This window comes from Mixophyes fleayi, chromosome 3 (assembly GCF_038048845.1).
Source record: "Mixophyes fleayi isolate aMixFle1 chromosome 3, aMixFle1.hap1, whole genome shotgun sequence".
Lineage (NCBI taxonomy): Eukaryota > Metazoa > Chordata > Amphibia > Anura > Limnodynastidae > Mixophyes > Mixophyes fleayi.
This window is the reverse complement of record NC_134404.1, coordinates 305,701,300-305,718,360: the sequence shown is the minus strand read 5'-3', so window position 1 is coordinate 305,718,360 and position 17,061 is coordinate 305,701,300. Positions and strand designations below refer to the sequence as shown.

The 17,061-nt window shown below is 36.1% G+C and overlaps 2 protein-coding genes across 2 annotated transcripts in view; one reads left to right on the top strand and one right to left on the bottom strand.

The window, feature by feature from the left end:
• Positions 1-3,850, top strand: part of PCSK2 (proprotein convertase subtilisin/kexin type 2) — a 141,889-nt gene extending 138,039 nt beyond the window's left edge. Inside the window, exon 12 of the mRNA XM_075203936.1 lies at positions 1,645-3,850. Within this exon, the coding sequence (XP_075060037.1) occupies positions 1,645-2,131 (487 nt within the window). The 3' untranslated portion in view covers positions 2,132-3,850. The remainder of the gene's footprint in view (positions 1-1,644) is intronic.
• Positions 3,851-13,883: 10,033 nt separating this feature from the next.
• The window catches only part of BFSP1 (beaded filament structural protein 1), a 43,018-nt gene continuing 39,840 nt past the window's right edge, over positions 13,884-17,061 (bottom strand). The window contains exon 8 of the mRNA XM_075200734.1: positions 13,884-15,251. Coding sequence (XP_075056835.1) covers positions 14,323-15,251 — 929 coding nt within the window. The 3' untranslated portion in view covers positions 13,884-14,322. The remainder of the gene's footprint in view (positions 15,252-17,061) is intronic.

The window sequence follows — 17,061 nt, the reverse complement described above, 5'->3', positions numbered from 1 at the left end:
TAGTGTAGTACCTTTATGAAAACATCTATTAATCAAACAAAAACAATAATGCATGTACATCAAACAGAAGGAGCCCATGGACGTACTGTGCCTCTAGAGGACTCCTTAACACACTGCCAAGATTTAAAAATTAACCCACAAATTTACACATCTTGTAACTAAGTGACAAGCTCCACCATTTAATAAAACTATAACAATATGTCTATTCCATTAGACAATATATTTAACATAGAGGACAAGCAGACATTATATAGTAGTCATAACTCTCATGTAACCAGTGCCCATTTTGCTACAGCTATTTAGTATCTATAAATTAATTTTAAAAACATTCTATTTGTACACCAACCATGATATAAAAAAATCTCAAAGGAAGATCAAATATTCAGTTATTTTTCATTACAACATATCTATAATTACACACAGAAAATAAAAACGTGCAGTAAATAAACATAAAAAAAACACAGCCTATTTTTATACATGATAAAGTAAAAAGTCTTAACATTTTCATTTAGGTCATTAGGACAAATCATATTTAATTGAAGCATCTAAAGCATTTCTCTTTGAGAATTTTTCACCTGTAGATCTCCATCTCTATCTCCCACATGTACATGCCTCTAGCTTTGAAGGAGTCCACATTTGCCTATCTGCACATTTGTTTAATCCAATACATTTTGTATCCCATAATACTTTAGAGTCTTTATTCTGATAAAAGATGCTTAAGGACAAGATGTCTATTAGGTTTTCAGCTTTCCTAAAAATAATTTGAGGTTGTTTTATAAATGATTTTATTTGAAATAGGATCCATCTGCAAAATATTCCAATGCCAAAAGTTTTTTTTGATCAGTCCTTTTACACTGTTGAACTTAGTAAGGAAGGGAAGGAGTTCATTGTTCTCTTTCTTAGTTTTATACTCCAAAGATATTTTCTATCAATTCCCTTAGTTTTAGAGACTGCATTAATAATTAATGCTTCTGGATAAGCCCTAGATCAAAACCAGCATAGATAGAAAATTGTTCCTGACATATCTCATCTTCGCTGCAATTAAGTTTAATAGCGCAAAATTGAGAATAAGGAATACTATAACTCCGCTTTCTTGCTGTTATATATTTCTTATTTTTAATGAGTAATGTGGAATACACCAAAGAGAATTGGACACAAGAATACCTAAACAGAGGAAATTAGTGCTTATATGAATGCTGGTACGTAGACAATTTATCTATGTGTCACACTGGTGGTTGATCAGAACTCTGAAGTGGTAAGTTTGACCTAATCTCTTATTCGAGGACATTTATTAGGGTGAAGCTTCACAGCTGAATTGATAAATATGTATTTGTGAATGAAAGTTTTTTAGGTGCGAAGACACTATTTGTGTGTGGTCTGTGCATGGGTGTTAATGATAGGCTGTTAAAAATCTTATATGTGGTATGCATTTTTTGTTTAAAAATAAGGTTACAAGTCATAGGTATTGAACTAGAAGGCACCTTTTGTCCTTTTGTATTTTTAAAAAGATACATATATATATAAACTTACTCATAACATATATTTATGTATCATTGCAAGATATAATGTAATCTGGAAAGCATGTGCAAATTGAAGGAATAAAATTAATTTTCCTGTAATAACTTTTTTTCACTTTATAAACAGGAAAATACCTTCTGATGGAAAATTGGTCATCACGCTTACAACTGATGCTTGCGAAGGGAAAGAAAACTTTGTTCGATATCTTGAACATGTCCAAGCAGTTATTACTGTGAATTCTACAAGGCGAGGGGACTTAAACATCAATATGACATCACCAATGGGAACCAAGTCCATCTTATTAAGTCGCCGTCCTAGGGATGATGACTCTAAAGTGGGCTTTGATAAATGGCCATTCATGACAACACACACATGGGGTGAGGATCCAAGAGGGAATTGGGTACTTGAGATTGGGTTTCATGGGAGCACGCCAGAGAAAGGTGTTTTAAAGGAATGGACACTGATGCTGCATGGGACTCAAAGTGCTCCCTATATAGACCAAATAGTTAGAGATTACCAGTCAAAATTAGCTATGTCCAAGAAAGAAGAATTGGAAGAGGAACTGGATGAAGCTGTTGAAAGAAGCCTTAAGAGTTTATTAAGCAAGAACTAGCACTGCACTGCATGTCTGTCTTATATTTTCCTTTTCAGATTTTTCTCTTTCTAACACTTCGATTTCTGTATAGTATACAAAGGCCTCTTGGCACCATATGTTTAAAATATTTATAGCCATCTATTCCTTTATTTGGAATCAAATAAATATATATTTTTACAGTGTTACCCCTAATATTGACAAGTGAAAATGAACATGCACATGGAGACATATGTTTTGTGTTCAATTATCATTATTTATTGCTAAAAGCAAAATTAAATGCTTAAAGAAAAAAAATAGCTAAAATAAAATTTGCTTCTTGATGAAGGAGAATTAAGTAAGAGGTATTTTCCATAGCATCATACTAATTAAAGGAGAACTATAACCAAACCCTAACTTAAATATGTTGTGGGTAATATTAAATAGACCATTTGCTTAATGGTCTAAATCTCAGTAACTTAAGAGTTAGTGCTACTTTCCTTAATAATCTACCTCTTACCCAACCAATGCATATCACAAGGCACAGGATTCGTGACTTAAACTGTTGATAAAAGTGTTTGTAAAAATTAAGTAACTGTGAAGGTGCTCAGATACACATATATAATGCATCTATTAAATAACCAGGAAGTTTGAAAGACTTTTCCTCTTCAGCCAATCACACATTTCAGATTAAAGTATGAATAAACTGGGAGGGGGGATATTTAGAAAGTACATTTTTATTCTGAAACTGCTGTGATTAAAAAAAAAGGGCAAAAAACATGCTCTATTTAAGGCAAACAGCAAAATAATGTTTTATCATAGTTCTCCTTTAATGGATAAAAAAAAACCCCTGTATGCATTGCACACACCCACCACCAGGGGCAGTTTTAGCCAGATAGCTAAACTGACCAACTATTGCAACAAATCATCCAATCCTTGCTGATGTTCTTACTAGCCTTGGTTACTTCTAGACTTTAGGCATCCTTAGAGGTATGTTCACCATGACACATGACCCTGTCTCTCTCTCTCTCTCTCTCTCTCTGTCTCTCTTGCCATCTCTCTCAATATATATATATATAACCGTTACAGCAACTTGTATAGTATTTTAGCTATATATTTCAGAATGGGGTAAAGACATGATTTATAGAAAATGTTTATTACTTTAAATTAATGTTTTAATAAATTATTTTAAGATTCTTCAAGGGGATTTTTTTTTATTACAATGCCCGCAACAACTGCCAAGTGTGCAATAAAATATCAGAAAACGTTAAGTGACATTGGTTTTATAACAGCGTGGCAGAAGAAAAATGGAGATATTAAAGCACAATATATATTTTTTTCATACTGTCTGAGCATATTTATGCAGGGTATAGTTATATTTATTACAGGAATTTCCTTCATATCTTATCTATACAAATGTATTATGCCATAACCAGGTTCCATTTTTAAAAAAAAATAACAAATGTATTTTATTTGGAGAGATGAAAATAAACCAAAGTAAAATATATATGAGTGTATTATATGAAGGTGACACACATAAACACACACAATCAGTACAGTGTGCAATACACACGTGTGCATGTATATGTTCTAATGATATAATAATTAGTAATTTTAAAGTCATCACTTTCTGTATTAAAATCTTTGGTCTTCATTTGACCTCTGTGAAAATTTCAGATGACCATGTACATTAATTTGCATTGCATTCTTGTAAACATGCAGTTCTATGTTTAAAAAAAACATTAAATGTCTTATATAGCAGCAATTTTTAAAAATGTTTGTTTATATTTATTAGCTAATTCTTTTATACAATTTTAAAAAAAAATCACATAATTTGTGTTATGCAAACTATACTGACCAGAATGATAAAGTTAAGGAAAAAGCTACAAATAATATCAGTAGTTACTGTTACATCTCAGTATCAATTAAGATATAATACATTAGGTTTATTTTATTATTGCACAATAAAAAACATTAGTTTGCATTATATATAGTGCTGCGGTACAAGTATGGATTATTTGACAAATATTTCACTATGCATTTTTTAGAATGTAACACCTTAGTTGGATAAATCTCACTCACATGTAAACACATTAATTGTTTAGCTGTTTTGCATTTTTATTTAAATAAGTAAAATAGTTAGAATAATGTGGAATGGGCAATGAGTGTTACAGTACACTATTCGTAACAGTGCCTTATTTATCTAAGGGATACGTGTAACTTAGGAATGCCAAACAATACACAAAATTAACAGTGCAGCAGAATTTTTTAAACTGAATGCAATGATTTCAAAGTGAACCTTAAATAATACTAAACACATTTAACTATGGAACTAATGTATACTTCAGTGCATTTGAGCAGGAAACAAAGTATGTTTTAATCAATTAGTCCTGAAAATGTATATTGTAGAAATATACATGTAATTGTGTGCTTTATTTTAAGAAAACACTTTTAATGATATCATTTGTTTGTATTTTATATTTTTAAAGTAAGTATACAAGCAATACACATACCATAATAATATAAGAAACATACTTCTTAGTTACCTGTCTTTTACCTGGACCTCGTTTATTTTTTATGATTCCCCCGTCCCCCTTGAGTAATTGATAAAGTATAAACTAAAATCCTATTGTTTTATAGTGTAATTAAATATCAAAAATCCTCTTAGTGGGAAATGAAATTCTATCTATCTTAATATTTTACTGTGGTTTTTTTTTTCATATTGAGTTTAAGGTATTACAATTCCCAACCTACTGACCTACAAAGTACTTGTCTACATAATTAGGGGTCCTAGGATAATAAAACTCTTCCCCATGCCCTTGGGGATTGCTTCCCAGCAAAGGCGGTGAGAGATTAGAGAGTAATCCACAAACACAGTAGTTTATGAGAAAATAAATAAGCAATCAAGTAAAAACATATTATTAAGAAAGGACTATACTGATACTAGGCAGTGCTTGAAGCTGTGCTTGGGCTTCACTCCACATGCACTGATTTGTGTCTACTCAGAAGATCTTAGATCTTCTAAGAGCTGAGTGGGGCCTCAGGAAAATGACTCTGCATAGTGGGCGCCCTGCCTGTAGTGACAGTAGTTTCACCCGTGCCAGGAAGTCAATTATGAATCACACTTGAAACACAGTTGAAAAATTTTCCACCCATGTGCCTAGACAGTCTACCCAGTGCATGGTGTATGCCTCCTTTCACCTCCCACCACTTTAGAACAAAATTTAAATAAAAATGTTCAGGTATTCAGCTATTCTGCTCATTTTACCCCCATTTATGTCCTAAATTAATTATGATTGTGAGGGAACGTTACAAATCGCAGTTTGGTGTGTATGAAGTTTTGTATTACATTGTACACAGGGTGTTTAGGTATATCCTTGTCTGCCAAAGTACCACTGGAAGATACAAGATGCATCCTATTGAAGTATAGGATGAGTCCTGACTGCAAAATGTAGGCATTTTTATGGAATGGATATCGAAAAATCCCTAAAAATTGTCCCTCTTCACCCCGTAAATTGAAATCTAATTTTTGCTTTGCTTCATAAAACTAGGCAAATCTGTGGACCTACTCATACTTTACAAGAACTCCTCACTCTACCCACCACCTCCCTTCAGTCAAATAAAACTTGTGCTCCTCTGCAAATCTGCAAAAGCTTGCTCCATCAATCCTTGCTCTTAGGCAGAAATCTATATACACTTGTGAAAATTGAGGTGCATGACACTAACAAAGATGTTTTTTGCTCTTTATAAATACCCCCCTTAGTCTTTACATTTGCTCAGATAGACCATCAAATAATTAAATTGGGCTAGCTCTAAAGTACAGTATAATAGGAACCTTTGTGCATAAACACACTACTGTGATAGCATTTTCTATATCTTCATAAATGATCCTCCTCATTTGAATTAAAGGTAACATAGTAAAAACTATCATATGTATATGTAGCATGTCACAAAATATCAAGTTGGCAGAAGAGCTACTTGGTAATGGGACTAATGAAATTGTTTCTGTGCAGACTGGGAGCAAAGCATTGTACAGTATCTGCATATTTCCTCAGAGGTTGAAATGCAAATCAGTGAAATGTAAAATAAAAAATAATTTCCAATGGAGGAAGGGATTATACATTTATTGAGGAGGATAAGCAAATTTGTAATTGGTAAGGAGAAACCCTTTAAGGTTAAATGTAACATTTTTAGAGAGACATTAGACCCAACAGTTATATAGCAGACCACTAGGTTTCATATTTTCTTTGCTGTTTATTAATTTACATCCAATTAATTCATTGTTGTGGGCATAGACATTTCAGTATTAGAAAGTATGTTTTATGGATGCTGTCAAAACCATGATCCCCCACTGAGTTGTATGGGAACTGCTTAATTAGTCTGAGGAACATTAGTGTGCCCCATTACTCATAGATACCAGGGGGAATGGCTAGTCTAGTCCATATATCTCCAACCAGTTCCTTCACACATTTACACTCTTCCCCGTTCCCTGCGATTGGCCAATAAACATGACCTCTCTTCCACTCTGATCACCTCTTCCCACACCAGAGTTTCTCCTATGCTCTATCCGACTGTCCTCTAATATGTGCATCTTCAAACGAGCACTTAAAACTCATCTGCTCATCAACGTTTGCCTGCAGCCATCCACCTAATAATCTCCAAGCTTGATCTCCTCACCTCCGACTTCCCCTGTCCCTGTCTGCGCTCCTTTTGTGCTAGATCCCCCACTGACTCCACTTGTTCTTACTCATTGATTGTTCTTTACTATTTTATCCTATATGGTCAACTGTTTCTATTCTGCATGGCGCTGTAGAAATATTGTGGCATCCTATAAATTAAGGATAGTAATAATAATAGTGCTGGGAGCTTCATGCCAACTCTCTTAGGAGCTAGTAGGGTCCCTTGGAGTAGTCTGGGGGCCATATTTAAAGCCTTTTTCCATCTACTGCAGGAATAGGTAGCGCTCCCACTGTTAAGTTGGGGACCATTAGATTGCTTCAGCTTCCACCATTTCAATGTTGGGAGTCATCAGTATGAGGCTGAGAGTCATTAGCTTGCTCCATCCCCCACAGCCTCCAGGCAGTATGGGTAGAGCTACCAACAACTCCAAAACTGGTGACCATCCCAAATTTTCTCCATGTTTGACAACTGCTCAGACAGGGGTCCAGTGGTATGCCTTGACTCACACTGCACCAGATGACCCAGGAAGACCCCCTCCAATTTCATGGGGGTGTTTTGCATTACTCCAGCCCAACACAGCACGAGATGTGACAGATAAGATCCCCTCTAGGTACATGTGTGTTTATTTTATTATTTCCTGGTCCCACACTGCACCCTTCTGGGCCAGGTAGGGTTCCAAGCACATTGTTAGGGGCATACATCCAAGGACTCACTACACAAATGGACCCTGAGTTTAGCTTAATCTACCTCCACGATCTCAGAAGACTGTGCAACTTTTTTATTTGTTTATTACTTAATTTATTTTAAATGTTATACTCCACCACACTTCCTTAGGGGATATTGAATAAGAATGATGCAACAACATCACAATGGCTCCTGCAGTCCTAAAATAAATTTTTAAACGCACCAAATAAAACATGTTGAGTTTCATTGAGCAATATTTAGTTGCAGTCTCCCGGATATAGACACTTTTGGGTCATCACAGTCTAGGATGTGAAATTAGAAATGCATTTACACTTTAGTAGTTGGGGCAATTGGGTTCTGACAAATGTGAGATAAATGATAAACAACAGCAATAAGCAGGAAGTAGAAACACAGAAGCATTCAGCAATGAGCAGAGGAAACTGACACTTGTTATGGAAACCCAGCACTGCTGAGTCCTAAGCTGTAATGTTACCAATGTCCATACATTGAATATGGACAGTGTTGGATGAAAAGAAATGGGAAAATTAAATCAATAATTATAATAATAAAAAAAACTATTCAGAGACTCTAATCATGGAATAACTTTGTGTAATTCCACCTCCATCCACCCCATACTTTGAGGTGCAAAATTTGGCTGGATGAGTTGGTCGGACGACAGCATTCTCTGAGAAATTTCGGCTAGGGGCGGGAATCTACTTTGTATTGTGCCCATAAGTAAAATTAATATTTTGGGTGAAGAAGGGTGTCTGGTCTAGCCAGTGAGCTCAGAGCCTTATTCCTTTGTTAAAATAATTTGTCTTCTCAAATTCTCTGAGGGGGTAGATATATGACGTCAGTCTATAATATATGGATGCCAAATAGGACTGACAAGGAAAAAAAGCAAAGTAATTAATTAAGGGTTTGACAGAAGGTCAATTGCAAAGTGCAAAATGGCCACTCTGTAATGCATGGCCATTCCCCCTTCAAAAATGGAATTGAATTCTGCAGCAGCGTAAATCTGGTGGAGTTCGCATCTTGTCCCATACTTTAGGGGGGCAAAACTGTTCCCATGAACAGTACACTGTGAAAAATAAAATAATATTAAATTAATAAATAAAGCCAGCATGCATCCTCACCACCCAGATCCTCAAACAGCCATAGTGCTATATAGCCTGGATAAAATATTTATTAATGTGGTGAACAGGGGGTTTGGGGAGTAAAGCGTTTTGTTCAATTTACTGTATTTAGAGAATTATGCACGTATCCTTAATATTTCTTACTCTTTTAAGAAATAAAGTCTTAGTGACCCCAGTCCTTTATGCTAGAAACCACCAAGATGGTAAAATTGCCCCCTAAAGCCCAGGGAGGCCAGGAAGAGCCCCAGTTCTTCTTAACATGGGCTGATAGCCTCTTGGAGTGGGATTCATGGTACTATTTCTGTGCTCCCCTATAGTGGCACCTGCCCTGTTCTGACACTTTTGGTATCCTTGTTATAGTGGAAACCAATCCAGGCTGTCTAGCACAGGGGCTTGTTGAGGATTTTTTTTTACCTGTACACTGTATATGGGTGACAGTTTTATTACAGGGGGTGAGTGCACCTGCAAATGCACATCTCCAGGTGTGCTTCATAAATAAGATCCAAATTAGGTACTACTTTAAACTGGCTTTTTACCTTTTTCAGCATGTTGATTCATCAATCTATCAATAATCAAAGGGGCAAATAGGTGTAGTTTAAATTTGCTTAGCATTAATGTCTAGTAGCTAATAAATCACTCTTCCTACATAGTAAAGCACATATAGGACCAAGGTTAAGGAGAGAAGAAAGTGGTTCACAAGCTGACCACAGTAATAATATATATATGAGTTTTAAGCCACCCAGTTCTCAGGAGCATCTAACTCTTCCAGTAGCTTTCACACCATCCCAATGGATAATCCAAGGCCTTTAAGTGAAATGGAGGACCCCCATAGACTCAAATTGGACTGAGTTGAAAGTGAGGGTTATGATGATAGTCCTAGCCCACTTTGAGTCCAGGAGTAGGCATCAATCTTGCATTTTCATTACTTACTCACAATAGGCCTGATGCATTAAGGAAAGCAAATCAAAAAAAGGAGCAATTTTGAGAGAAATTCCTTGGCGCTTCAGCAAAATAAAAATAAACTAGAGAAATTGTATCAGGGGGCTGGCAAGCCCTTTCTAAGACAATACTGATTTATTCAAATTAATATGTGTCCTTTTATCAGGAGTGGCACAATAAACATGTAGTTATGGCCAGAACGAGTATGTGTGGCCTTTAAGATTGCAAGTGGGTTTTCTTGTGTTTCTTGAAGAACCATAATTATGGCCTGCAATTTAACATATTGCCTGCACCCACTACGACCAGACTGATGGATCCGTCCAGACGTAGGCTTGCCAGTAGATGGTTGCAATCTATTGACCCTTTAGTGACCCATGCCTTTTGTTTCTCATTATGGCAAAGTTTGGACACACCTGGTCAAATTGCATAATTCATTGAATCTGTAAGTGAAAAGAAGTTACCGCAAGCTCTGCAGGGTACAAACATAAACATGACAACTGTATGCATATTGTAAAGCACGATTTACTATGTATTTTCTGAATGTAGCAGTTAGAAAAAAAACAAAGCAGTGAATGTGGTTAGATTGTAAGCTTGTGAGCAGGGCCTTCTCACCTCTTTGTCTGTTTTACCCAGTTTGTTTATTAGTTTATTATGTTTGTCCCCAATTGTAAAGCGCTACAGAATATGTTGGCGCTATATAAATAAATGATGATGATGATGATGTGGTATGTGCAAAAGTTTGGGCATGCTGTCAGTAACTATTTTGACAGAAGTAACAGCATCCAAACTAGGCCTTGTATCCAGCTACAGGAGAAAACGCAGAATTTATAGAAGGGGTTTCCACACCGCCAGAGTGTATGCAACTGTCCCGCTCAGTCCGAACTTAGTTCCGACTGTAAGGATAGTTGGGATGTATATGCTTCTTCTCTGTACTGCTTATTAAGTGCAAGCTATTTGTAGTGAATGCTCCAAAATTTAATAATTATGCCTCCCTACCTGAAACCAGCCCCACATTAAATTAATAGCTTTCACATTTAATAAATAGCCAATTTACCCCCAATTATCCCCAAGATTAAATTAACAGCTTTCAGAATTCATAGATAGTCTTATTTCCCACCCAACATGCCCTAATATTATATAATTGGTACTCACATTTAATAAATATCCCATTCTCCCCCAAATTGCCACAATATGGGATAATTGATCGTCTCAACTAATAAATAGCCCTGTGAACCCATTATTAAATTAAATCATCCTCACCATGAAATAAATTGCCCCCACCAATAAATTAAAATTTCTCACCCACTATTAAATGATTATCACCCACACTAAAACCTGTGGCAGTAAAGGAGCTAGCCCCGAGGGAGGGATCAGCCTGTCAACGAGTCTTGGATGGAGGACAACTTGAACCCCCCCTCTCCCAATTGCACGCCTGATGTAAGAGTCTTTCTTTCTTGATTTAGGATTTTGTCCTACTTCTCCTTACAGAGCTCTTCCAGCTCAGAAATATTCTTAGGTCTACCTACTGCACTGCATATTTCAGATCCTGACCAAAAGTTTCAATTATATTCAAGTCTGAGCCGGGTGAAGGTTATTATAAAACCTTAATAATTAGTTATTTAGGCATTATTGATTATGCAGGGATGTGTGGGTTCTGCTTTGCATATATGACCAGATTTCCAGATCTTCAAGATCATTCTTGCCTAACGTTACAGAATGTCCAGGAGAATTCTGAATTTCAGGTTCCCTTGGGCTCCCGGAAAAGTAAGTCACCCTCTAGGATCCAAACCGATCTTCTTGTGATGTATGCGGGATGGGGTTGTGATGATGCACTTCACTGCAAATCATGTCATCATGGCCTCTCACCCAGCAGCACAATGATGCAAATCATACCATTGTGCAGCAAGGAGCGGACCTTAATTACGCTTGGCTTGAATTGAGGCCTAACTTAAGGATACTTGAACTTTTTCATTCGCTATATTATTCTTTTCAATCTGTTAAATTTAACAAACAAATTGTAATTCTGCATTAAAATGTGCAGAAATATGCCATGTTTGTACTTGGCATCCGGTTGTTTTAATTTCTTTTCACTTACAGATTTAGTGAGCCATGCAGTTTTGTTACTGGGCCCAAACTTTTCCATGCAACTGTACATGACTGGATTTGTGGCCAAAGAAGATAGAATCCGAGGGCCAGCACACTTTATTATTCAAGTCTCTATTATTTATGTTTTATTTTATACAGATGACACAAATAGTAGGATTTGGAACCTTTGAGACGCCGAGGTGTAAGGGAAGGAGGATAAGAGCATAAAAATATGTTGTGGGAGTGCGAAAGTGTTTATGCACAGATCAATGTATGTGTATTAAACACAGAGAAGGGTATATTTCCATGTATTATATACAGAACTGTTTGTGTCACTTTTATTACACACAGATCAAACATGGTATTGTCTATTATATCCAGAGCACTGTTTGTATGTAGACATCATTTATGAAATGCAAAACATCCACTATGCGCTGAAAAATCAGCTTTAGTCCAATTGTGTGCCTCAATTTCTGCATCTTTGCAGAGATTTCCTCCAAGATGTATAGGTTTGTATAACAAGGTCACAGCATTTGAACTGGTTGTAGGGGAGGAGATGAGCGGAGTGCAGGTGTTCCTTGAAAACTATGGAGTAGGCATATTAGTACCCCTTGTTTTGCTGAGGGGACAGGGGGAGAGTTCTTTGTTGTGTGGAGAAGAGCACTGCTATTTCTACCCTGCAAAAAGACTTTCAGAACCACAGTCTTGGTACTTCTATGTTGTGTAGTGGAGAAGGACATGTCTAGGTGCATTATCAGCAATGTAAAAAAGGTGCCACACTTAATTAACACAGTTTTGATGTCTTCTCATTAATCTAAGACACACATCAGGCTGGGTTAAGAGCATTTCTAGAGCAAAATGGAAAAGATTATTTTAATGAAATATAAGTTGTAGGAGGTTGAACCGTGATGTGATGTTTTCTCTTTTTGCACAGTCTGGAAATTTTTCTCTCTATACTCAATAAGGCACATATCTAGTTAATTAAGGTGTCTACCAAGAGGGGACAGAAGTTGTGCACCTTGAAGCACAGGGGGTGGACTATTCAGTCACACCAGTGCAGTGTTTTATACACAAACCGGAGTTTACTACTGTGTGTTATACACATAGTGATGGGTTTCGGAAGATATGGTCTTGGTTTTCGTGAATTGGGGATGTGGTCTAATTTATTCAGATTTTACAATCATGAATGTTGGTAAATACGATTTTGTATTATACACAGTGCGATAATTCTATGTGCATTATACACAGCACAGTTCTATACTTGTGAATTATAAGCAGTGTATGCCTCTGTGAATTATACACAGTGTACCAAGAGCAATGTTCTTCTGCTCTATGTGCCTTTACACTAATATTACCACTGTGTAATAAATATTCTAAAGCAACAAAAATGTTCTAATAAGTGAAAAGGAGAAAAATAAGCACTGACACACACACACACACACACACACACACACACACACACAAACACTTAACCAAGGGTCACAACTCACGACAGCATACTTTCATTGGCCTTATATTTTTTAAACGGCAACCAAAGCATCAATGTATTTTGATTTTGCTCATTTATACATCCTTTGTCTACTATTTCTTTAATCTCTTTGATGTTTGACAGCCAGCCATTAGGGTTTCTGCTTCATCAACCCTTCGCTGTGAAAAAAAAGCCATCTGTTTAAAATGTCAATAATTTCATTAGTTTGCTTAAAAAATTTACATCAAGCAAAATATATTTATTCTGTTTAATGAATTGTTACAGGAAGTAAACTTTTTGCACATGATGATGTGAATGGGTGATACTAGACTGAATGGATCCATATGCTTATATGCTAGATGGAAGGGTACTAGAAGAACTAGCCTTAGCTACTGGACTAGTGTAGTTTTAATTAAAAAGTGAGGGAATACAAATTGTAAAAAAAAATAATTATAACCAAAACTCTTAAACTAATGTAGATAGAGTCATAGTTTTTTAGTTTTTGGAACACAGTTGACTTCAGACACCTCTTAGAAGGTTGAGAGGTCTGGAGCTCAGCGGAGGAGATGGGGCATCAGGCATACGACATAGTAATAATTAATCTCACTACTATGCCTGTGCGGCCCAGCTTCACAAAGTGCCCCATGAGGAGTCAAGTATGGAGAAAAGAGTGAAAATGTGCCGCTCTTTCTTTGATATGTATTAGTAAATAGACCTCTTAGTTTTTATATAAGAATAAGAATATATAAACTGCAATTAAACAATTTGAGCACATTTATAACTGATGCTTGAGAAGGCAAGTCTTTATTTGGAAGCAAATTAGCCAGATGTTGCAACCTAAAATCTACATCAGTTCACTGAGCAACAATTTATCATGAACATAAGATATTGGCTATCACTGAACAATAGATGTTTTTATCTTAGATAATAGCAATAACAATATATTTTTCATGCAAGTTTTGGCATAATTACTACATGTCCTCACTGACCTTGAAAGAGCATTTATTAGTCTAAGTTTGTCAGTAACTGCAGTAGCGCATACAGAATATTTCTCACTTAACTGAATGCACTTCAATGTTATTTTCTTTTCAGAACCATAATAAAATATCCATCAAATGCATACTTGGTTTTCATATTCAAGGAGTGTATTTAACAGTCCAGTAAACACATCTCATAGCAAAAAAAGCAATAAATATATTCTCAGAAACTATGTGTTGTTTCTAAAGAACAATACTACTATATTACTTTTTCCTTGTCTTTTCAATCATGGTTTCCACAATCATGGCCGTTTCTTCATAACTCTTAGTTTTGTCATCTGAAATCTTTTCAATTGATTCCACCACTTCAACTTTTTCATAACTCATAGAGCTTGGGAAGTCTCTTCCTCTGAAAGACATTAGACTCTTATGCTCTTTGTCATTATTTGGACGCCTGCTGAGCCTCTGACTCTTCACTGAATCAGAAGTAGAACTTCTAAAACCATGTTGTGGGTCATCTGGTCCAGTAACATCTGGTGGCTTTTTTGCCTCGTCTTTATCCTCCGGCTCTTTATCATCCTGACCTCTTCTCTCATCATCTTCCTCATTAGGTCTATCATCATCATGATCCTCTGGTTCGTCTTCTTTCCCATTTGAATGACTATCTTCACTGTCGGATGGTTCTGAAGGCTCAGGTACTTCTGGTATAGGTAGTACAATGTCATCTCCTGGTACTACATCATGGATAATGCTAACACTTATCCTACCTCCTGCATGTGGAGTGGAGGAAAAGAAACAAGGGTCCAAATAACTTGAGTCCCCTGTTACAAGAACATAACGACCCTTGGTGAACAATTCTAGAGCAGGCTCTGGTTTCTTGTACCCTCTTATTTTGCCTCTTACTATATTACATAATTTATCAAATGCTTTACTTATCTGTGCTCCATCTGGTACATCTTCTGGAGACAAGTCATGCTCATACATTTCAAAGTCTTTCTCAGCATCACCATGTGCAGAATTATCATATTTCATTTCCGTCTTATGTGAACTCTCTTGTTTTCTCTCTGTGACCTTGTCCTCATTGCTAACGTCACCTTTATCCATTGAAAGCTCTTTTCTCCTTGACAACTTCCTTGAGACACCCTTTTGCCTTGGTTTTGCCGTAGCAATATCTTGTATAGCCAGAGTAATATCTGTAAAAATCAATATGTATTTCTCACAAATTGTGAAAATAGCATTTTAACAAGCTTGCTAACCATGAAAAAAAACACAACACATTTTTGATGGAAAAACCCAAAGCCATCGAAATTGCATCCTTCACATATTTGTATTACAATTAAACATTTAAGATTACAATAATAAACTGTCTCAGCTATGCCTGAAATGATTTCTCACAAGGCTCACAACTTACTGAACATATCACTAATAGCAAGTTAAGTAAATGACATTTTTAAACTATTACTTAAATGTCTTTTTTGGGTGTGTGACTAATTTTCTGGTGAGCCCATTTCAACATACCGATCAATCCAAATTTAGAGATGTAGGTGATATCAGTATTCCATTCAGCATGACCAATGAGCAGAAATATAGACACTTTAACTACATTTGCTTTGCTTGCCTAATGTCCAACTTAGGTAGTTCTCCGATAGTTATCTTACCTCTAGAGGTCTTACACACCTTATTTTTTTAAATACAGTTCAGCATCTTGGTAAAACAAAGAATCATAATAGTGTAAAGGGAACTCACTTTTCTTATGAATTGTTTATATAATTATTTTAATTTTGTGATGATAATAATGCATTTTTTTCAAAAGAACTTCTTATTTGGTTGTCTCGGTGTTCCAGTTAATGTTAGAAAACAGTTTGTTTATATTCTTATTGCAACGACAACTGTTCTGTACATATACTGCATTGTTCAGTTGTTAATGAGGCTTAAAGAAAGGATAGAAGACACAGGAAACTAGGAACTGATAGATGACAGAGATGTGTGTTGCCACATTGTAAAAGGCAGCTCGTTTGTTTTGAAGTGCTACTCTTTTAAAAAAACATAATCTTTAACTTCAACATGTCTGTACAATGTCCTTCATCTACTAATTGTGTATAGGTCCAGAACAGCAGTGGAAGGCAGAAGCTTAAGGTAAAATGTTGCTAATAGCAACTCATTGAAGTGCACAATCGCCAATGTGCCAAACTAGAACTGCCTGTTATGGACGTTTAAAGAGAAGATGCAGCTAATATGGGAATGTACATGAGCATATACACCTTGAGACGTGTCCTATTCCACTCCAGGATGATTGGATTGAAAAAGATCATAAAGCTCAAAGTACTATCTCCTTTAGCATCAATGATCAAATTGTGAGTGTATGCAACGGTGAAACAGTAAAATACATATGGGAGGGAAGTCCGTGAAAAAGCTAATCTCAGCAATAAATTATGTTTAACCAGAAAACTCTATCAAACAATGCTGACTAAAGAGCAGGACTACATAAGGAATATCTTAGAAATCGTAGACCACTAAAGTGGTATTGGTGAAGAAATAAAAGACTTTTATATAGCGCCATTGCTACTCGAGCCCAATACATTGGGCTTGTGACTCCAGTTATCGCAAGTCAGCCACTGGCTACTTAGGGAACAGTGTCAGTTGCATTATCATTTACAGAGGCAGCAGATATTTTAGCAAATTATGCTAATCAAGACTTATTTGGTTGTACAAGCTGTTAGAGGATCAAACCAACAGTGATATACAAATAAAAAAAATAAAGAGTGCATGAAGTGAGCAATTAGTGTAAAGACCAATGCTAGGACAAAGCATTTTGATGTCAGACACCACCACCTACATGACCTAGTGGAACTTGATACAATTGAGACTAATAAGAAGTTAGCAGAGGTTTTGCCAAAGATACTACCAAGACCCAATCTTAAATAACTCAGAACAAAGCTGGGACTTATTTAGTTGCTAAGAAGGGGTGTTAGAATAGTGTTTCTTCATATGCTTATTGCACCG